The sequence below is a fragment of the Stigmatopora argus genome, chromosome 4 (genome assembly GCF_051989625.1).
Source record: "Stigmatopora argus isolate UIUO_Sarg chromosome 4, RoL_Sarg_1.0, whole genome shotgun sequence".
NCBI classification, from domain to species: Eukaryota; Metazoa; Chordata; class Actinopteri; order Syngnathiformes; family Syngnathidae; genus Stigmatopora; species Stigmatopora argus.
This window is the reverse complement of record NC_135390.1, coordinates 12,033,813-12,057,006: the sequence shown is the minus strand read 5'-3', so window position 1 is coordinate 12,057,006 and position 23,194 is coordinate 12,033,813. Positions and strand designations below refer to the sequence as shown.

The window sequence follows — 23,194 nt, the reverse complement described above, 5'->3', positions numbered from 1 at the left end:
GAGTCAATTTGTGTCTGCGGCAGTATGAAGACGGTCCTATAAATACCGTAGTAGTGCAACATTTCAATTTAAAATTAAAAACAAAAAAGCGCTATTGCTCAAAATCTGCTCACTAAAAGACCCCATCAAGTGTATGTAGATTAAAAACAAAAACAAAAAAGGCCTGTGATTGTAACGTTTTAACCCGATTGATCCACAAGTACAGTACTTACTATTTGCAAATGCTATTTTCCTTGTCCTTTGCTTGAATTAGACGGAAGGATTTGCTTGGTGATATGTGTGCAGCTCTGTAAATGTGTATATATTCGTTAAAAACAAGCACTTGTAGCGTACACCCAGCCAGACGGAGATACGCTGCCACCTACTGGTCATATACAGGACTACGTCGGTGGTGCATAAAACTTGCTTTTCATCATGTGACATGTCAAAGTATATGTATACGAATTATGTTTCTGCTAATGCTATTTTTGGCATTCTATACAATTAGCACATTATGTATAGTCATACAGAAAACCCATTGCATTTGTACATAGTAGTCAATGATTAAAATAATTCCAGTACTATATGAAGTAGTATAGGTTTTTTTTGCAAGCATGGAAATGAATTTGCTGCTGTTTACACTTTCTGGATTGCAGAATTGATGGTTTTTGGTTTTCATTTTTGGTTTACATCGCTTTAGGTAATATTGGAATAACATTGATATTTGTGATGAGAAATGTATACTATCCAATTTGGGGATGAACTGTGTTGTCACAAATGCAAGTAATTAAGATTCACTTTCCAGGCTGCCTACTTGTTTTTGAAATTTAATAATAGAGGTTAAATTCTCATATACACTTTGTAATGGTTGTTTTTTTTCTTTTATGGGCTTTTTATACAAAATATGAGCATGTAGTTTCATGGCTCGAATTCCAGTTACGAAGAAAGATAGGTGGAAGAAGGGGTTGGCAGTATAAATTTAATGTCTGCTCAACATCTCTTACTATGGCCTACATTCACTAGGTTTGAAGGCCTTGAAACGTGAGACTTTGGAAAGTTCAGCCCCATGGTGAGGATAACCCACATTCTTTTGCTGGAGCCCCACTTTTTTTTTTTTACTGAACCCGCATAACCTACCGAGTAAGGGATTACTGCAAAAAAAGCAAAACTTTGCTATAGATGGCAGCTTTGACAGGATATGGTAGAGCAAATTTACCCCTGAGGAAAACAATACCATACTTCACTGTACTCAGGACCGGATTATGTCGTAATTGGTGTTTAGTGATCATTTCTGGATTTTTTTCAATAGTCTCAGTGTGACCAACTGATTGTGTTTTACAAAGAAGGCATGATTTTGTGGGAAACCTGACCCAATACATTAATTCCATCGATTCAATTTCTGAACTATCCATCTCCTGTTGCCTACACTACAAAGACGTGAATTTCAACAAATGACCACTAGAGGGAAACAGTCGATTGTATACTATCTGAAAGTATTTCAGAGCGGAATCTTTTCATAACAAATGGAAATCTCAAATGATGAATTGTAGATGTAAGTATATGGATGAATCCAATTTGTGTTACTGGTCTTGTTGGTACTGGAACCATATTATGTTGGTCAAATACCCAAATATAAATAAAAAACATTTGATGAATTTCTCTTCTAGTACTTATTTTATTTCTGTTCAGGCAGTTTGAAGACTACATGGAATATTACTGCCATCATCGAATATTATGCGGGAAAATAATTATTTATGAGAATGCTGATAGTAAAGAAGTTTCACTACGAAAACTTGATTTAACTGCCGTAAAAATGACAACGCACGTGCTGTCAAACCATAGCGAGAAAAGGTCAAGTGCGTCACCCAGCAACAGCCAATCGTGTTCTTTGTTCTGCAACGAAAAATATTTGACCAATGAAAATGCTTGTTTTTGGGAGGCGAAATATGGCGGCGGTAATGTTATGGAGTTTCCGCTACTTGCATGCAATCGGGCCATGGTAGCTAAGCTAGTGTCACGCTAGGCCTCCAGCAGACCATCGGCAGGGGCAGCAACTAGATCAAACACACACTGCTCTTTGTTAAGGAGACGAACAGACAACCCATAATAGGTCTGCATGAAAACACTCAAAACCACAGAAATATGGTGGTTCTCAAAATTCGAGACCAGGTAAGAGCTGTTCCAAAGCGAGACTGGAGTTAAACATAACGTTTGACTAGCTAGTGCTAGCTACTATATTAGTACTTTCAGTGGGATTTAATATGGAATATGGCTGTTTCCATTTATTTCGTGGGGAGCTGCACTTGGATTTTGATTTGCGACATTCACCCGCGACATCGCAGTTGTTTAAACAATATCAGAGGAGAGCTTTTATTGTACTGGTGATCATTTATGCATGGAGACCCATGCTCAACTAACCTAACTTGCTAACAGGATTGCTGATCTGCCAGTCACCGGTTCACCGCTAATGATTCAAGGGTTGACTGACGTGTTATTTAAAACAAATTTTTAATTGCTTGAGTGGTTTTGAAGTTTGCGTTTAGTAACTCACTCGAATAAATGCTATTGGACAATCATACCATGGCAACACAACCTGAACTACAGTCCTGCCTGTGACGTTTAAATGCATGTAACTTTCAATATTAGCCTCTATAGCTGTTTATTTTTCATAAGAACTGCGCCATTGTAGCATATCTTTGTAAAAAAATAGCAGAGTAATGAGGTACGTTCTATAAAAAAAATGTCCCGATACAGTTAAGAAACTAGATCATGCATCCCATGTTGTGTTTTAATGATCTTATGTTAGTAAGTGCTGTTTCCATGGCACCAGCAATAAAGGCCAGAATGAGGCAATTTGTTGCGCAGTTGTGCTTCTGAACGGGTATAGGAAATCACTGGCAGCAGTTGGTTGGACGGTGCAGCTGGAAATAAACGTGGATTTGTCCCTCACAGAAAGCATCAAGAGAGACATAGAGGAAAAACACACTGCCCACTTGTTGGCCTGACATGGTCATTGTAACTGACATGTATGAAAATACACTTGTTTATTTTTCTTTTCGAGTCCCTAATCATCACTTGTGAGTTTATTCAATTTAAGGCATGACAACACAAGGTCAAAATGCTCAGGTTGGGTTGCTATGGCTTTTGTTGGTCATAGTTGGGAAGAAACACAGGAATAGCTTTTGGATGAGCTTAGTGTGTTTGTGTGTGTGTAAGATTTGCAAGAAGACGGGAAATAGTTTTGCAGATTTTGCTGCAATTTCAAAATGTATTTGATTCATTGCATTATCTGTGCCTGATTCTGACATTGCCATGTGTCACGATGAAGACAGGAATCTGGCGATCGAGTACAACAACACTGTATCCACACACATCTAAATAGTACCCGGAAATTGCCTGCATGTAAATGTAGCCAATGAAGGTTCAATGTAACTTCTCCCTCAAGCTTTTAGAGGCACAAGGCAAGCTGTTCCTCTTTACTGCCTGGCTCACTGATCCAGTGCCTCAGTAGAGTATTTCTGATTGAAGGCAAATTTCTTCTGGTAGATTTGCATGCACACTGTTTTGCAGAGCTTTAAGGCAGGCTTATAAAGAGGTGCCTTGTAAGTCAGTATTAGAACTTGTTTGATTATTCTGTTTACTGCCGTCCACCCACCTAATAATGTTCTTGGACGTCTGCAACTTAAGAATATATAGTCGAAACCTAACCCAAAAAGACCTTTCATTGTCAACTCTTCTTCTCTGTCAAAGAAACAAAGATTCATTGTTTTGTTTGTCCTTACTTAACTTTGACATCATTATGAGCTTGTATCTGGACTTTAATTCCTCTAAAAACTGCCAACAAGTGCTGCTTTCATTTCCGTTCCACAAAGAAATATCTTGTGGTTATGTGTCATCACTTTGTTTGGAATGTTCATCGGAAAGTACAGAGCGGCCTCTAAGTGTATTGCCCTATTTAGCAGATTTGCTAATTCCTTCCAATAATCCTCCAACCTTTTTCGGATTAATGACAAAGAACAGATGAGTCCTATGTGCATAGTGATTCTTGAGGATGTAGAACCCTCGTGCCATGCAATTGATTAGTAACCAATTAATGGTGTCCCCCGCCTGCTGCCCATAATTGGCCGGGATAGGCTCCAGCACCCCCCTTGTAGGGGTAGTTGTTATGGAAAATTAATGGATACTGCAATGATGCATGCTGCAAGTGTCCATATGTTTGCATTTATGAGAAAATTGATATTAAATGGTGTTATTTTCTTCCAACAGCCTGCTTTGCTGAAAGCAATTTTCAATGTGGACCCTGATGAAGTGCGCTCACTTATATTTAAAAAGGAGGATGTGAATGCCCAGGTAATCTCTCTTGTTTCTTTTTTTTAACTCTATTACTTGGTTCATGCCCTTGAATTGCAATTGAGTGTAAAACAGGCAATGTTACATTACATTAATATATTTATATATGTATATATTTATATTTTTTTCCTTTTCTGTCAGTGTTGGTGTTTTTTCTTTCTGTATATGTTTAGGGTGACAGACTTTATTTATCCCACTATTTTTGTGGGGGCTTTCATAATGACCTTAAACCTGCATATTTGTTGTCAACAAATATTAGAACCTTAATGCCTTGCCATATAGTAGTTACCTCTCTTCTTATAGGACAATGAGAAGCGGACACCACTGCATGCTGCTGCCTACCTCGGGGATGCAGAAATTATTGAACTTCTAATCCTCTCAGGTCTGTTTCATTTTGCAAAGCAAATATGAATATATTACTTTGGGTTTTGAAGCAAATTTCAAAGTGCAGGTTTGTGGGCAAAGTGGCCACACCCTTTATACAAATACTAATATTACTAGCAACTTGCACTTAGTACTTCAATTAAGGAAATTAAGTACCCATTCTCCCCCAATATAATTTATTTCGATTCATGATCTTGCAACCATTTTAGAGATTATGAGAGAATAAGTATTTAATGGTAATTGAGAACATTCTGACACCTATATATCAGTAGAGTTTTTTTTCGTGTTCTTTTATGTTGTATGGCTGTGCGAGCCAGGTTACCTTTATAGCAAATGGTCCACTTACCACAAATGCCCAAAAATAGACTGTCTCTTTGTTCCCTGACCTGTCCTTTAGGTGCCAGAGTAAATGCCAAAGATAGCAAGTGGCTCACTCCTCTGCACCGAGCTGTTGCATCCTGTAGTGAGGTATGAGAATCCTGCCAACCCCTCATGTGAATAAGCACTCCATTTCATATATAATAGCATGTGATGTTTTGTGGCAGGAGGCTGTACAAGTATTGCTGAAACATTCTGCAGACGTAAATGCCCGAGACAAGAACTGGCAGACGCCGCTGCACATCGCCGCGGCCAACAAAGCAGTCCGCTGTGCTGAAGCACTTGTCCCCCTGCTAAGCAATGTGAACGTGTCGGACAGAGCAGGCCGCACTGCGCTGCATCACGCGGCCTTTAGTGGACATCTCGAGGTAATTCAGTGAATTTGTAGTACAGTACAAATTTGGAATTCATTTATTCATTCGCCAGATTCAAACCCTAGACCATTCAATGAAAGGACAAGCCACTTGAACAGCTGTCCCAGTACTGGCCTAAATTTTATACCATTTTAAAAATGCAAAAAAAACCACAATCATAATAATACTACAGAGGGATAAAAAAAGTTAGGTGCATTGCCACAAAATACTTGAATGTGATCTTTTTGTGACTTTTAATCTAGCCCCTATATTTGTTAAATTATTACTTCTTACAGTTTATATTATTGCTGATGCAATTAATCATATAACATCCGTAGTTCATAAACATGTTTCCATAATTTATTTCTGCCTTTTCCACACTACATTAGCTTATGCACACACTGCATACAACACCCAAATAACTCTATGTACCGGATGCATGACACTGTGGATTAGTTATTTTAGGTGAGGAAATGCCTGCTCTAATCAAGTATTAATGCTCAAGACTTAGTCAAGCTCCCTTACGCTAGTGAAACACTAATAGTTAATGAAAATGTTCTCATTTGTGCTACTGTTAATAACAAAGTTGATTCCTAAAATACAGTGTTCCAAGATTAGTAGTAAAATCCAAGTTAGATGAAAAGTTTAGAAAATGACACCAGCTTGTCCATTTCCTTCATCTTAGTTGTTAAGTGACTAAACTTAATGGTATAAATTTACAATTATACATCAAATTTTAAACATTTTCATTATGCCGCAACCTAACATGAACCACGACTAATTTCTCCTTTTCTTGGATTTTGCCTCCGCCTGTTGATATTTTCAGATGGTGCGGCTCTTGCTCTCGAGAGGGTCTAACATCAATGCATTCGACAAGAAGGATCGGCGTGCAATCCATTGGGCAGCTTACATGGGTAAAAATAAATCCACTTGTTCTGTTATATAATTAGTACACTGTGTAACATTGAACTGATCTTTGTAAGCAGCAAATCTTTTGTACAGTACAGTACATCTGATGAAATATGTGCTTTTTTAATACATTTAATGTCAGAAACTTGATTTGTTTTCATTATCATTACATAGTCTGTGTAGTTTGCAGTTCACGCAGACGTACACCATCATTACCTTTTCTTATTCTGGTGAATGCAGATTTATTAATAAATAAAATCCAGGAAGTTTTCAATGGTGTTACGTTCATATGGCAGCAACCAAATTTTGGAGTTTGTCCAAAAAAAGATATTTCAATATACGCCAATAAAGAAAAAAAGACCTAGCTGGAGTAATTATTTAAATGAAAATTACCTAAAAGTAAATGAATAAATTCGAGGGGGAATACTGTGGCAGGGACAGTACTATTCGTGTGTTGATGGAAGCATCTTCAGTAAATAGAATAATGCTAAATTCTGTATGGTCATTTAAACCCTCAGGTCATGTTGAGGTGGTAAAGCTGCTCGCGTCTCATGGTGCAGAAGTGGCCTGCAAAGATAAGAAATCATACACACCTCTGCATGCAGCTGCCTCCAGTGGGATGATCAGTGTTGTCAAATACCTCCTGGACCTGGGGGTGGACGTAAGTTCCACCCACTATCAGATAGTACTTAATGCTTGATTGTCCATTTGAAAAATCAGCTATGCGATATCATCATAGCTGTCCTATACATAAACATGGTCTTCCTAAAGTCTGCTCCTCTACATGGTTGTTTTTTAGATCAATGAGCCTAATACATATGGCAACACGCCACTCCATGTGGCCTGTTACAACGGTCAAGATGTAGTGGTAAATGAGCTCATAGAGTGCGGGGCAAACATCAACCAGGTGAACGAGAAGGGTTTCGCTCCCCTCCACTTTACTGCTGCTTCCCGGCAAGGCAAGCTATGTCTGGAGCTGCTCGTCTGCAATGGGGCTGACGTCAACATCAAGGTGTGTGAATGTTTATCAGGAGGTTTTCCCAAAAATCTTTACATGCTCACTCTACTTAAATTTAGCTAATCTGTATGTGCATTAACTGTACACTATGCCAATCCTACAATATTGTGTGAATTGTCAGTCTCGTAATCGACAAGGGTTGAATAGAAGCAGCTGGGCTACTTGTTGATCACCTTTAATCCCGAAGGCTACTGCAGTTCTAAATTTGTTTAAGTGCACATTTTTTACAAGCATGCTTCTATTTTAATTTATAGAGTATGGATGGAAAAACTCCCCTACATATGACTGCAATTCATGGAAGATTCTCAAGGTCCCTAGCAATCATTGAAAATGGTGAGCTTCTCAGTTGACAGTAAATGATCAGCAATTGTATAATTGAACTTAAAGGCTAGATTTATTTTACTCCTACATAAGGTGCTGAGGTTGACTGTGAGGATAAGAATGGAAATACGCCGCTGCATATTGCTGCACGATATGGACACGAGCTCCTCATCAATACGCTCATTGCCAACCGAGCTGACACCGCCAAGTGAGTGAGCCATGTGCAAAAATGTTGAAGGGAAAGTACAGCCCTAATGATCCCAATGATGCTTTGAAATCTTAAATCACATTTATCTATTTTGTTTACCCTTTATATGCTCACCTGTGAATATAAATGTGTCAGGAGCAATTTAAATAGATTAGGCACACAATCAAGTTAATTCAATTCCCCAAACAGAGGACACTTAAATGTTTTTCTTATGTTATGTTTTGAGAGCTGTAATACACCTAGTCCAAGGGTTGGTTCGCGAGCCGCTTTAACGTCAACTTGATTTCACGTGGGCCGGACCATTTTAGAAATAATATTTAGATTTTTTTTTAATAAATGGATTAAAAGAACTGGATTAAAAGCCCCGAATATTCCGTTTTTTTATAGATCTAAAACAATGTTTATTTGAGCTTTTTTGGCATATATTTTTAGATTTTACAAAATGATTTTTGAACTAAAAACACAAAAAATTGATTAAAAAATTACAATTATTGATTTAAAAGGGGGAAAATCAGTAAATTTAATATACATCTATACTCTTCATTTTAATTTTATTCTAAAACAGAAAGTCGGCACTCATGATTTACTTTCCCGGGCCACACAAAATGATGCGGCGGGCCAGATTTGGCCCCCGGGCCTTCACTTTAACACATGCGACCTAGTCTATATAAAATTATTGCAACATTGTTCAACTTTATTCTTGTTTTGAGAACACCTTAGACATTGAATTTCTTTGCAGACGAGGGGTGCACGGTATGTTCCCACTGCATTTGTCTGCTCTGAGTGGATTCTCTGACTGCTGTCGAAAGCTTTTGTCTTCAGGTAACTTCAATACTTTTTAACATTTTATTTTTATTACAATACTTGTACTTACCGTGCACTCGAGTTGGATAATTTTGGTCATCATCCTTCATTAGGTTTTGATATAGACACGCCTGATGACTTTGGGAGGACTTGTTTACATGCTGCAGCTGCTGGAGGGTGAATGTCACTACAAATACAACCATAATTCCAAAGAAGTTGGGACTGTGTCAAACAGAAATGAAAACTGAATACAGGAATTTTCAAATCATGTTCAATCTATATATTATTCAACATACTACAAAGATATATTTAATGTTCCAATTGAAATACTATTGTTTTTAGCAAATAATTATTCATTTTAATTTTTATGGCTGCAACACGTTTCAAAAGAGCTGAGACATTTATCATAAAAGAATGAGGAAATTTGAGGAATGCTTATCAAACACCTGTTTGGAACATCCTGCAATTGAAGAGGTTAACTGGGAAAAGATGTGTGCCAATTTTGGATATAATGGGAACTTCCCTCAATTGTTCAGTCATTCACAGTTTAAGATGGAGCAAGGTTCACCTCTTTTTGTGTGTAAAAAATAGTCGAACAGTTTAACGACAGTGTACCTCAATGTACAATTGAAAAGAATTTAGGGAGTTCATAATTTACAGTCCATTATATCGTCAGGAGATTAAAAGAAAATACAGAAATTATGACATGCAAGCAGCAAGGCCCCCTAAAAATACTGGGTGTCTTCTTAGTTCCCAAATGTTGAATGTTGTTTAGAGAAAAGGTGATATAACACATTGGTAATCATAACCCTGGCCCAGGTGTTTTGGAAAGTCTTGCAGGATAAACGTCCAAATCAATGAATATTTTGTATTAAAAAAAAAAAAAGGTCTGTCAGTTTGAACATGAAATCATGATCAGTCTTTGTAGTTTATTCAATTGGTTCGGGATTTAGGTTGACCATGATTTGAAAATAATTGTACAAGTTCTGTCTTAATTTGTTTAACACAAATGTCTGAACTTCATTGAAATTGTTTTTGTAAAAAAATACTTCAATCAATTCAGACATCCTAACAATGAAGTCAATGTCAATCATTTTGTCCTTTGTTACATCTTTAGAAATCTGGAATGTCTCAATCTACTTCTCAATACTGGGGCAGACTTCAATAAAAAAGACAGTTTTGGCAGGTTTGTCTCCTGTTGCATTGGTAATTTTGCTTTTGAGTGTAAACAGTCAGCTAAACAACATTTGTCTTTGCAGGACTTCTCTGCACTATGCTGCTGCCAACTGTAACTACCAGTGTCTGTTTGCCCTGGTGGGCTCTGGGGCTAGCGTCAATGACATTGATGAAAGGGGCTGCACTCCTCTCCACTACGCTGCTGCTTCTGACACAGATGGAAAGTCAGTAATGCTATGAACATGAAATGATCAATCTACATTGGAATTTTTCACACACACACCACTATTTGTTCTTTCCTGTTATATTGGTGGCTAGTTATGTCTCGTTTTTTTCTGATTAAAAGGTTGAACGATCAATCCCATTGTTATTGATCAGAATAATCAATAAAATAAATCCTTCAGTTATAGACCTAAAGCATTTCTTTTCTTCTGTAGGTGCCTGGAATATTTACTGCGTAATGATGCAAATCCAGGGATCCGGGACAATCAGGGCTACAATGCTGTGCATTATTCCTCTGCATATGGACATCGCCTCTGTCTGGAGCTGGTGAGAGCATCATTTTTTACTAAATCCCGTGCCATTGTACTTGCTGCGTATAGGTATAGCCTAAATTTTCCCTAATCATTTTAGATTGCAAGTGAAACCCCACTAGATGTGGTGAGTAGAATTTGTAAATAATCTTGATTGTGCATTTGGCATAACTTCAAATTGTGGCTACTTTCAAAGATAAATGCATATTTTTGTCCAATTATATTCAAAAAACATTTGGGGGATTTAATCTTTACACTTATCAAATCTGGCATGCACTTGTCTAAAAAGATACTACAAATATAACAAAACAAAGGAAACTCACACTCATGCAACAAGTGAAGTGAAGTGAAACTTCAATTCTCCTGATTGTTACTTCCACATCTATGTGATTTGTGATTGACTGTTATGTCTGCCCCCAGCTGCATTACAATAAGATTTCAACTAAGAGTAAATCATGAATATTGAGACAGTTACACATTTAGTCCAGCACCACCCATACACGATTCTTAAATGATAGAAAAGATATTCAAATGTAAGGATTCCACTCAAATGGGACCATTTTTCAATTACTATAAATTCCTCTTTCTATTCCCATGGCCACTGTTTGAGGAAATGCTGTGTTTAGATGTATTGTGTGCTTTGAATTCATCTGAGCTCTAGAACTAACCAAATATTTTTCCATTTGTTTGTTTTTTTAATCATTTGCATTACAAGTTAATGGAAAACTCAGGGACAGACATCCTAAATGATTCTGAAGTACGAGCGCCGATAAGCCCTTTGCACCTTGCTGTGAGTCACATTTTCACTACAGAGAAAAATATTTTTTTCCGATGTGAAAATATAAATCTAATGCTCATTTGCTGTTTTCAGGCATACCATGGTCACCACCAAGCCATGGAGGTTCTGGTGCAATCCCTGTTGGATCTGAATGTGAGAAACAGCCAAGGGCGCACACCTCTGGACTTGGCTGCATTTAAGGGCCATGTGGAGTGTGTGGATGTTTTAATCAACCAAGGTGCTTCCATCTTGGTTAAAGACTTCATCTTAAAACGTACCCCTATTCATGCTGCAGGTATGGAGCTGGAGTAAATCATTCAGTTGCTTCTTTTTTGGTGATTTGGAATGCCGAAACTCCGACACTAATGTAAATTGTGTCTTTCTCTGATCAATCCCCACAGCTACTAATGGCCATTTAGAATGTTTACGTTTGCTGATTGGAAATGCTGATCTTCAAAGTGCAGTGGACATTCAAGATGGTAACGGACAGTAAGTTAATATTTATTATTCATGAAATATGGTGATACAAGTCTATGGCAAACTTGTAAAACTTTTTTCCTGGCATATTCTCAGAACCCCTCTAATGCTCTCAGTTTTGAGTGGGCACACGGACTGTGTGTATTCTTTGTTGAATAAGGGAGCTGGTGTAGAAGCCAAAGACAAATGGGGCAGAACGGCCCTGCATAGAGGAGTGAGTGAATTCTTTTATTAATAAAAATACACAATTTACACAATCAAAACGTTAAAATGCCGTCATTTTATTTATCTGTTAAAAAACAACAACTCTTGAACCGTTCTTAATTCAATTCTTATTTGCAGGCTGTAACTGGTCATGAGGAATGTGTGGAAGCATTGCTTCAGCACAGCGCCAGCTTTCTGGTGCAGGACTGTAAAGGCCGCACACCTATCCATCTGGCAGCAGCGTGTGGTCACATTGGGGTACTGGGAGGCCTGCTGCATGCTGCCCAGTCTGTCGAAGCACCTCCAGTCTTAACGGACAGCCAAGGCTACACACCATTGCACTGGTCCTGCTACAATGGTTTGTGGACTGCAAAGAGCGCTATTTTGTAAACTTGTTGCTCAGTAGACAATGCATCTTTATTGAAGGTCACGACACGTGTGTGGAGGTTCTGCTGGAGCAAGAGGTTTTCCAAAAAGCTGAAGGCAATCTTTTCACCCCACTCCATTGTGCTGTGTAAGTTATCAAAGCATTGCAGTTGATGGCAGAATCCAGAAGGCGGAAAGTTTAAAAAAAAATACACGTGTATATATATTTATATTTATGTTTATTTTTTTCTCTCAAGGATCCGTGACAATGAAGGTGCTGCAGAGATGCTTATAGACACGTTGGGCCCTGACATTGTCAATGCCAAAGACAGCAAAAACAGGTGAAATATTTAGCTTGAGCTTTACAGAAGATGTTGGATAAAGCTTTTTAAAGAAGTTAACAGTTTTTTCAACTGTCATATGTCTCATCGGGTCTACAATCAGGACCCCTCTACATGCTGCAGCCTTCACGGACCACGTTGAATGCCTGCAGCTGTTGCTGAGCCACAACGCTCAGGTCAACGGTGTGGATGGTGTTGGGAAGACCCCACTCATGATGGCTGCTGAGAATGGCCAAACCAACGCTGTCGGTATGCAGATTGCATATAAAAAAGATATATGCAAAAGACAAAACTTCCATATATAATGTTGAGTTAAAAGCGTATGTGCCATTCTCACTGTTTAGAGCTGTTGGTGAGCAGTGCAAAAGCCGATCTCACTCTTCAGGATGTCGTTAAGAACACTGCGCTTCATTTGGCCTGCAGTAAGGTCAGTACCATATATAACCGCTAGAGAGCTGTGTTTCGCTTTTACGCCGTTCTTGGCTTGTCCGATTGCATGTGAATGTGTTATTTGATCATTTAACTTGTCTCTTCTTAGACATTCCTGGCAACAATAAATCTCATATTGCTTTTCACAGGGCCATGAAACCAGTGCCTTGTGGATATTGGAGAAAATTACAGACAGAAACCTCATCAATGCCACTAATGCTGCCTTGCAGACGTATGTATTGCAGTGCTTGTTTAGAACCTGACAAACAACTTCGAATGTCATTTGAGATGTATTTGATGTTAAATGAAAAAAACATGGCTTAAATTAACAGACCTTCATGTGTAATATGAAATATTCATTTAAAATGTAACTCATGGAATCTTATGAGACATTTTTTGTAAACTCTTACTTTCTACCCATTCCTTTTTTCCCCCTCCCCAATTCAAGCCCTTTGCACGTAGCTGCAAGGAATGGTCTGACGGTGGTGGTTCAAGAGCTGCTCGCAAAAGGAGCCAGTGTCCTTGCCGTGGACGAGAATGGTAATTGCATCACCTGAATCCTCACAATTGACAAACATGTAACAATACATCTTATAATTAACACTGATCCTACCCTCAGGCTACACACCCGCCTTGGCTTGTGCCCCCAACAAAGATGTGGCAGACTGCCTCGCCCTCATCCTGGCCACCATGATGCCTGTGTCCCCCTGCACCCAGGCCCCTACCCTCCCTTTCAGTGCCATTAACCACTACACCACCAGCCCCTCCAAAAGTGTCACCTTCGATAGCCTACCTGTGCTGCGTGACCAGCACAGCTCCTACTGCAGCTTCAACAACATCAGCCATGATGATGTTTTCTACAAAGACGAAGAGCTCAATGATTCTGACTCAGAGACGTACTGAAGGACAGGAGACTGCTCGAAACACACACTGTGTCTTAAAAGTTCACCCAGGGCCAGCTTGGTAGGGCAGAAGAAAAGACTTAACCTCTTCAGGAGCCTTAAGAGTCATCCCCTCCCGACCTCATCCAGCACCAGATGTCCTTCCAGCTGATACAAGGCTACACTGACTCACTTCATAAGTGATTGCACTCAATGGGCATAGAGCAACCTTTTTACTGCAATAACATGCTGACGGAAGGACGGTAGCACCTCACAGGAAGTTTAACCAGCATGGACCAAAAAAAATTAAAAATGCAGATGCATTTTAACCCAATTTTAATTAAGTATGCATGAGTTTTGTTTGTTTGTTTGTGTTAGGGGCGTGCATCCTTTGATTTTTTTCCTGGACGTGGTGCAGCCAGTTTAACGATGTTCGTGTGATTTTAGAGTTAGAGTCTACGCACTACTACATCTTTCAGAATGCACTTGCCCTTTCAAGTCTGTGTCACACAGGAGGGAAATTGTTTGTGTTTCAGATGAGAACAAAACTTTCAAATATCCTTGTCTTTAACTCCCTATGCTCTTGAAAAGAACAATAATTTACATTAGACTATTTTATCACCCTTGTGTATTGATCTGTCCATCCTGGTTTAGTCTCGAGAATAAATTATTTGTCTACTTTTTGCTCCGATATATATGTGGTCATTTTGTGCCTTCATTGATTACTGAGGTTGGGAAGTGTAAAAGCACAGTGACTAGGTAAGTAATGAAGCACTGAGCCACTGTTGACTTAGGGGTGTAAATCAAGGACAGAACTGAATTTGATTCTCATCAAATATTCAGTGTGGTTGCTTGCTTCATTGTTGTTTTAGAAAGGATTTTTATTATGACTGCAAATATGTACATTTAATTGATACCTGATGAATAACATGTTTTTTTCTTCAGCGGGGATAAAACTAATGCACATAGGGGGGGAAAAAGAACTGTGAAGTCCAAGTTACAATGAATTATTTCAGTACTTAGATTGGTGTATATTTTATGGGTAATAAAGAAATAAGATGCACATGGAAATGGCTCATCTTTAGGGATGTATTGCATTTGAAACACAAAACCACAAAATACCACAGTTGTAAACATTCCAAGTTAAAATTAAATTCATATTTAAATACATTTGTACATTTGGAAATTTAATTCATTGATTATGAGTCATGTGGCATACATTAGAACAAGGGTGTCAGACTCGGGTTGGTTCGCGGGCCGCATTAACGTCAACTCGATTTTATGTGGGCCGGACCATTTTAGACAATATTTAGATTTTTTTAATAAATGGATTAAAAGCCCTGAATATTCAGTTGAACAATGTTTATTTTAGCTTTTTTAAATATATATTTTTAGATTTTACAAAATGATTTTTGAACTAATAACAGAAAAAAATGATTAAAAAATTGCAATTATTGATCTAAAAGGGGGAAAATGAGGAAATAAAATATACATCTATACTCTTCATTTTAATTTGATCCTCAAACAAAAAGTCGGCAGTCATAATTTACTTTCTCGGGCCGCACAAAATGATGCGGCGGGCCAGATTTGGCCCCCGGGCCGCCACTTTGACACCTGTGCATTAGAACATGGTTGGCTCTGAAATTATTATTACAAAATCCATTAGTTGATAGTGATTGAAGTCATTTTTTAAAACTATATTTGATAGTAGTGCAAAATGTAGGCATTGCACGTGCAAGTGTGGTTTTATTAATCAAGCATCTCGCCATAAGCCCCGCCTCCAACTTCCACTTAAGGTGACGCAGGAACGTGGTGACGTCACCGTGGCGTCACGCTGCCTTGCCAGACCAAACAACTTTTCCAGACTTTCGAGTTGCGCGACTCCAGTCCCACACAATCGTCCCGACTCTTCCAGCTGCCTCACGCCGCAAAGCAGAAATTTCATCAGTTAGTCGAAAATACCGACTGAAACGCAACTGCGAAATCTCAGGACTTAACTTTGATTTAAACACGCATTTCTAGATTTACACTTTCTATAGCTTCTTGGCTTTCTTCAGTTATCGTCGTCTCGCTGAAAACTGAGATGAGGACTCTGTGGTTGTTGTTATTCATCGGGCTAGCCCCAGGATTCATAAGTGAAAAAGTAAGTACGGTTTATTACTTGACGTGGAATGTTACATCTTACTTTAATTTAAAAAAAGAAACATTTTAACCGGTCCATTCTTGTAGTCATTTACTGTCATAACTTTTTGCGCAGTCTAGCTGCGAATAAAACATGATCCCTACGAGTTAAGTTAGCGATAAATATGCTTTTCGACCGAATAATATTCAGTCAAACCCTTTTCCGTTCATGTGTAGGTGGTTAGTGGTGTCAAGTTCGGCTCAGGATCATTTTGTTTGCTTCTTTTGACTTCTTTCCCCAAAACCTTAGCCACCGCTTTCTTACTCCCAGATGTTGGACTAGGATTTAAATTGAATTAAGTGACGTCCACATACTTTTTCTTCCCTCACTAACCAGAAAACAACGTATTTTTCCCCTCTATCCGTGTGCCGTAAAGCTGGAAAACACCTGGAAGCATGCTAATGCTGCTGGGGGAAGGGGGGAGAATTAACTGGGACAAAAGATTCAGTTTAAAAAAAAAAAAATCACATCATGTACAATCAATCTATGAACTTTTTCCAAAAATTCTAGGACGCGTGAGCTGGGGATTGTTTAAAGCAAAACAGCTGAAATCTGAGAATGTTGCTCCAGAGATAGTTTAGTTGATGCTATTTCCCCATTTACAGTAAATTGATGGCTCTGTATGTTTTTAACATGAGAACATAGATTTAAGGATTAAAAAAAAAAATCTGATCTCTGAGAAAGTTTCTTAAAATGACTAGGCACGATTCCCTCTGTCGTATTCGGAAATTATCTCAGTTGAAAAATGTGGTTTTAGAATGACTGGTTAGTCATCAAGCAATGTTGCTCCCATGTGAATGACGAACATCGAAGTGGGCTGTGTACTCGTGACAGGATGTACGTTGTTTTTTGTGTCATTTTCTGGATGGATGACTCACCGTGAGTTCCTCTGGGCTAGTTCAGGCAAGCTCGGATCCGCGTGGGACATACTGAAGTTGGGAGACTTGCGAGGACATCTGCTTCCATTGTTGTACAAGGGAGTCACACAGTATGTCCTGAGTTTGGTGCTTACAATCAAAAGTTCACGTTGATACATCATTAGGCAAGACAAGTCTGTCCTAAAAAAAAAAAAAAAAAATTAACCAATGTACATGAAGAAATCCAGCATTATTCTTTTAAGTTTTAAGGTTTAAGCAACTGCCTCACTGTGAGGTTTACGGTTTGAATCTGCCCAATGGCCTCCTGATGAGGAGCTTACATCTATTCCCAGGCACCATAGTTAGTGGCTTTTCTTTGGGTACTCTGGTTTCCTCACACATTCCAAAAACACTCATGGTAGGCTGGTTGAATTTTTTTTTAGCTCTTTGTCTGCCATCAATCTCTGCGAGAGACTGCCAGTTCAAATGTATCTTATGTATGCCTAACGTTCATTCATTTACTGTATCGCTTATCCTCACAAGAGCCGCAGGGAAAGCCTAACATAGTGCAAATCAGATATGTTTTTGTAATGTTTACCAAGGTATTCTTTTGTCATATTTGCCGCCTTCACTTAAGAGATCATAGTGAACATTCACTTCCAATTTGTGTGTGAAATTTCAGACTACTGTCCTGGCATTTTAGTGGAGTATTAAATGTAATAGCTACTATACACGGAAAAAGCAGGAAAAAAATGTCACTTCCCCTAGTTGCCCCTTGAATAGAATTGGTTGAAAAGTGATATGCCTCATTCCAACTGTTGTGGTAAATATATTTTAGTCTATAAGGGCCTTTGCAGTGTAAAAGCAGGTAATGGCCAAACTAAGACCATTTTAAAAGTTGCTACAGTTTCATTTAAAGATAATTTATAAACCCATCTCTAGGTGAAGCACTTCAAAAGTTTCAGTATGAGAAATACATCCATGGACTATAAAGTACACGGCATTGCTGCCGTCCCGCTGTGTACTCAAGGTGGTTGCATGACCATGCTACCATATGTCAGTCATTATTATTGACTTTCGGCCCATGTTAGAAATACTGTAATATTTTCCGTAGTAACGGTTAGCCAAAGTGAGAATATATCGCAAAATGCATTAATGCGTTTTCCTGAGCCAATCACATGTATACACTAATGTTTTACAACTGTCATAAGGCTATTTCCAGCAAACTCCAATCATGATAGAGCACCAGGCTACCAGATGGCTATATATACTGTATGATCTGTGTGTGTGTCAGAGGCGCCATGTATGTTTTCCAGATGTCTGGTTTCCATGTAAACAGGCATTATAGCAACTCTCTGGAATGAGGCTGTTATAGTCAAATGTATTGTATTTGTTGGTGGCTTTGTTCTGTTGGTGTTTTGCCAACAACATAGGAGTAAGTCCACTTTTGGCTTCTGCTTCCATGTTTTCTTCTCAGAAGCTGGTCTCGTCCCAGTCTCTCTCATTTACTTGATGTGATATTTGTGTGTAATGTGTGATATTTAAGAAGATGGGAGGCAGTTTTTCGCTGTTCAACAGATGAAAGCACCTGAGGTCACAGTGAGGTGAGCTTCTATCACCATAAAAGGGAATCCTGCTTTCTTTCACCACGGTTTAACTGTTCCCTGCACAGTAGAGCGTCTGTGTATTAAGTAGGCACTGGTGTGAGAAGCTTCTTTTCAATAAAAAGAAGCTAAAGACCACATGAAGTCCAAATCATTGCGGTTTTCCAGCCACACCATTCTTCTCCTTTCACAACAAAAAGGTTCCTCAATTTCCACGAGTTTCCTATATCACATACATATTTAAAGGCATAGTTTTTATAGCCTATGGTTCTCAGCGGGAAGTGAAGTTGGCCGTGCTACCTTCGCCTGGCTTTTGTTAACGTATACTTGGGTTCAATTCTCACGTGATTCCTGAATTCAGCTGTGATAGGCTCCAGTTCCACGTAACCATGGACAGGGTGGGAATAAGCTGTTTTCATTGTAATTGTTTTTCTAATAAGCCCAAATTAGACTTTAAATGTGAAAATAATTCCAATCCATTGAGTCATTGTCTTGGATCCTGATTTATCGACTTAATAAGTGTCTCTTCCAATATTTGGCTAATCATTAACATGTTGTCTTTAGTTCATGAAAATCTTTTGTTTGAGTATTACACCAAATATGATGGTACACATCTGCTTTGTGTCAAATAATAAAGTGGTGCTCTATGAATCAGAGGAACTTTAATGGTCACGTTGTCTCATTTTTTAATTTTTTTATTTTTTTTAAACACCTGTTTCATAAGACCTTTCCTTCCTTTTGCCCGGATCCATCCGCGTTAGCACCCGTATTAGTGGAAGCATTGCATGCATACCAGAAGTGCATACTTCACGTCTCAATAGGCCACATTCATCTGTGTGTATTTTACTAAATTTCAGGATTATCACTGCATTCTACGAAGGTAATGTTGCTAGGACCAAACCTCGAAAATTATTTTTGCAATTAATCGTTCCTTGAGTTCATGTAAAACTTCTTTAAATGGCAACACATTTTTGGGTTATCGGTCAGTCCTGTTGCAAATCTTTGGATGTGAAATGAAACTGTGCAGTACTTCAAACTATGACCTCTTTTCTTGCCTCACTATGTTATCACTTTATTGACATACCGGTATTCTCAGAAACCAAAGGTCAACTAGTCAATGAAATGTAGTTAGATATTCATCGGCTCTATATTTTCTGTTCTAAATTGTGGCTTCTGCCAAAATAATGCATAATGCTATTTGATCATAATTATCATGTTTTCTTCTCAGAAGCTGGTCTCGTCCCAGTCTCTCTCATTTGTGGGAGATGACATTTACATCGAGGGTCAAACATCAGGTGACCTACCAGTTGATGATGAAGATGGGGATGACTTTGACTCAGGTTCAGGATCTGGAGATTACGGTAGGTGGACTCTGTTGAGGTTGGGATAATTTGGTACAATCCACTATTTTTGGATACACGTAAAACTAAAAAACATTTATTTTCCGAACCGCTTATCCCCACAAGAATCGGTTTCGTGCAAAATAAAATTTGTTCCCTGCTTTATAGCAATGTCTACCACCCATTCGTGGGATGGCTATACAACTGAGTGAGTTTTTTTCAACCTTTGTCACAGGTACTTGACTGTAAATTGATCCAAGTTTTATCAGTAACATGGAACAAGCAAAACAAACTCACCATCATTTACCAATGATGAGGAGCTTCATGTGCTCACTTAGATGTTCAGGTTGTCAGCTCCTCAAAGTACCACAAACATGAGTTATTCACAACAGGAGAATATGCTGCTCTAGAAAACCAAACCAAACAAAACAAACGATGTGCAAACTTTTTTGAAGGGTGTTATTTCTATAAGAAATTCCTATGATGTATTTGAATTATTAAATGGGCGTGTTTGTGTATGATGGATTACAAAGTAGCAGTTGTGGCTTTGTACCTCCACCAGAATGTTCTTTTGTTATTTTCATTATAGATTTTTTTACACCCTTAGATGAATGCTTAAAAGTTCTGTAGATGTTCTAAATCTTTCTCTCAAGGTGATGTGGATAACCAGGGGTTTATTTAAAATCACCAGATGTGAAAATACTGTTTACCTTTTATCATAACGAGTAAAAAAACGATTAAATTAATTATAATGTGCTTCAAAGTCATTAGCATGTTCCTTCATAACGATAATTACCCCTTTGAAGGACCTACAGTAGTTTGTACGAATAAATATATAGTTGTTGGTGGAACATTGGATTGGATTGGATAACTTTATTCATCCCGTATTCGGGAAATTTCATTGTGACAGTAGCAAGAGGGGGCGAAATGATTTGCATTCTGCAAAATGATTAACTTAAAGTATAACTAGTGTATACAATATTAAATCTTTATGTTGAGGTATTTGGATGACATATCACATTAGACAGTTTAAGGTGATTTCCTCTGGGTAGTTTACCAAATTGTTAGATCATTGCAACTTTGCCCAAACATTAAATTGAAACTGACTTCTGCAAATCTACTGTTTATAGGCAAAGAAGACGAGGAGACAACATTTTCAAACAAAAGCGAAGAAAACGAAATGCGCCCAACTCCGACAACAGCAGGCTCTGCTCACAATCAACCAACTACAGCAGCAGACAGTCGCGATCTGTCGACCACAGAGACAGACAGCGAAACAACAGCAAACCGCGAGGACACCAAGGACAAGGAGGTAAAAACACAGGCCATACTTATTATTATTATTATTACAGCCTTTTTATCAGTGATTTTCAAAGTATGTCCCAATAAGTTCCATCATCAAAATTCCTTGTAATTGCGCGTCAGTTTATTTATTAAAAAAATAAGAAGTTAAGCAATACATTCTGTACAGTATATTAAATGTTTTTGTTAATATTTTGTGTTTCTAAAAAAAACAACCTCAATTTTATCTATTTATGGCATATTTTGCAAATGCTCATTCCATTTAGGTGTCAGAAGAAGGCCCAAAAGCTGACTGGTTCACAGACGCTCCCACTCCCAGCTCCACCTCTGTAGGCGTTAAGAGAGAACCCGACGAGGACAACAGCCTGGATCGATGGGACGACTCCTCGGCTACCAAAGACGAGGAAGATAAAGACGTAAATGAAGTTCAAACAAATGAAATTCTCATCGGTCAACGCAGCAGAGTATTTAACTCTCCCGATGATGTGACATCTGAGAGCATGTGGGAGCGAACAGAGGTGCTGGCAGGTGAGCAAACACACAATTGCGTTACATATTTATTGTAAAAAAAAAAAAATTCAATGGTTCTTTCTGCTCTTCCAGCGGTGATAGCTTGCGTGGTGGTCGGATTGCTTTGTGCCATCTTCCTTCTTGTCCTCCTCGCCTACCGCATGAAGAAGAAGGATGAAGGGAGCTATGACCTCGGGGATAGCAAACTTTCCACAACTTACAAGAAAGCACCAACCAAGGAGTTTTACGCCTGATAGACTATGAATAAATAATATCATCACTTGTCAGTTTGGACTGATTACAGATCAATTCCCCAACCTCTGCGAATAGGTGCACACTCCCCTGCTCGTGTGTACCCTCTGCTATCACTATTCTCTATTGCTGTTCACATTTCTGTCTTAAATCAGCCCGATTCTTACGCTGAATGGAAGAATTCAAATGCAATGCATTCATGTTATTCCTAGTTGAAAAAGGAGGGAATGTGGGTCTAGCGTTTCACAGGATCACAGCCATTCTAGTCAAAGACAAATCTATTCGACACTGTGCCTTAAACTCACACTGCCTGCTTTAGATAGACTTGTCATGGCGTCAGCTGGGTTAAATAGTTATGGAGTTAACTGAAATTTTAAAAAAACGTAGGTCACCGTTGTGTTTTGATTGATGTCATAAAACGGTACTAGCATTCCAAAGAACCCAATGTTGATCCCTATGACGATTTTCGTTCGAGGTGAGATTTCATGTGTTGTTACATTTCGTTAAGCGCTTTTTGCTGACTCTGAATGTTTTTTTTGTTGTGACTAGTGAATATGTGATTCCATATTCTGTCCAGTATTGGTACGCGAGATTTGGTTCCTCTGCAGGTACATAACTTTTTTTTTAATATAAATCTCATTTTGTAACAAATCCACATACTTTCTTTTTCTTGTTTTTTGAAATTGTAGCTTGTCGTGTATTTTATATTTTAACATTTTTGACCCGAAAACCTTTTTAGAGAGAAAACTATTCCAGTCTATCCATTATATTCATTATGATTTTGCACGCAAAGTATGTCAACCTATGTTGATTATTCTTAATATTTGCAGTAATATTTTCTGTGATGACTGAGTGCAGCAAGCAAAGCCAAACCACATTCCATCGCAATTGCCAACTGTATGCACCTATAATAACAACTTTGCATTGAGGGACTGTCTGAATAGTAGATTTTTCAGTAAAACAACTAAAATAAAAGATTTCCTGCAGGTCTATTGTGGAATAATGCAGTACTCTATAATAAGAATATTTTTAAAAAACCCCATCTAATTAAACACTACCTTTTTTTTCAAAAGCTTTAAAATTAATTTTTAACCTTACGCACTACTTCCCACTTTTAGTCAGTCATAAAATTTGTTTATTCAAACGCAATTGCTGTTTTGCAGAAGACTTGGCTCCCATACATTTCTTAAACTTCCTGTAGAAATTTAGTAAACTGACATTTTATGGCTGGAATAAACAGAAAGTTCTGAACATTAAA

The 23,194-nt window shown here is 38.3% G+C and overlaps 3 protein-coding genes across 4 annotated transcripts in view; 2 read left to right on the top strand and 1 right to left on the bottom strand.

Annotated features, from left to right (window-relative positions):
- Positions 1-286, bottom strand: part of hdac9b (histone deacetylase 9b) — a 33,311-nt gene extending 33,025 nt beyond the window's left edge. The window contains exon 1 of the mRNA XM_077599361.1: positions 213-286. The gene's annotated coding sequence lies outside the window, so the exon portion shown is untranslated. The remainder of the gene's footprint in view (positions 1-212) is intronic.
- Positions 287-1,923: 1,637 nt separating this feature from the next.
- ankrd28b (ankyrin repeat domain 28b) lies at positions 1,924-14,580 on the top strand. 2 transcript variants are annotated; one of them, XM_077598948.1, is made up of 28 exons: positions 1,924-2,148; positions 4,246-4,329; positions 4,633-4,711; positions 5,111-5,181; positions 5,259-5,459; positions 6,271-6,358; positions 6,872-7,014; positions 7,153-7,365; positions 7,626-7,704; positions 7,786-7,900; positions 8,640-8,722; positions 8,818-8,881; positions 9,822-9,890; positions 9,964-10,104; positions 10,318-10,429; positions 10,514-10,540; positions 11,129-11,203; positions 11,285-11,486; positions 11,593-11,680; positions 11,765-11,882; positions 12,011-12,230; positions 12,299-12,386; positions 12,496-12,579; positions 12,683-12,828; positions 12,924-13,006; positions 13,158-13,240; positions 13,457-13,548; positions 13,628-14,580. In XM_077598948.1, the coding sequence occupies exons 1-28, from the start codon at positions 2,122-2,124 to the stop codon at positions 13,909-13,911; spliced, it is 3,159 nt and encodes a 1,052-aa protein (XP_077455074.1). In that variant the 5' UTR covers positions 1,924-2,121; the 3' UTR covers positions 13,912-14,580. The 2 variants fall into 2 exon arrangements, with proteins under 2 accessions (XP_077455074.1, XP_077455076.1); XM_077598950.1 differs by lacking the exon at positions 10,514-10,540.
- Positions 14,581-15,693: 1,113 nt separating this feature from the next.
- On the top strand, positions 15,694-23,194 carry LOC144073334 (uncharacterized). The gene is made up of 6 exons (XM_077599070.1): positions 15,694-15,836; positions 15,912-16,032; positions 19,761-19,893; positions 21,003-21,184; positions 21,441-21,702; positions 21,778-23,194. Exons 2-6 carry the CDS (start codon positions 15,973-15,975, stop codon positions 21,936-21,938), a joined length of 798 nt encoding a protein of 265 aa, XP_077455196.1. The 5' UTR covers positions 15,694-15,836; positions 15,912-15,972; the 3' UTR covers positions 21,939-23,194.

Coding starts and splice junctions, on each gene's coding strand:
- ankrd28b (XM_077598948.1), top strand. CDS start 2,122: ATGGTGGTTCTCAAAATTCGAGACCAG. Junction 12,231..12,298: donor GCACTGGTCCTGCTACAATG/GTTTGTGGACTG, acceptor TCTTTATTGAAG/GTCACGACACGTGTGTGGAG. Junction 12,387..12,495: donor ACCCCACTCCATTGTGCTGT/GTAAGTTATCAA, acceptor TTTTCTCTCAAG/GATCCGTGACAATGAAGGTG.
- LOC144073334 (XM_077599070.1), top strand. CDS start 15,973: ATGAGGACTCTGTGGTTGTTGTTATTCATCGGGCTAGCCCCAGGATTC. Junction 19,894..21,002: donor TTCAGGATCTGGAGATTACG/GTAGGTGGACTC, acceptor TACTGTTTATAG/GCAAAGAAGACGAGGAGACA. Junction 21,703..21,777: donor GCGAACAGAGGTGCTGGCAG/GTGAGCAAACAC, acceptor CTGCTCTTCCAG/CGGTGATAGCTTGCGTGGTG.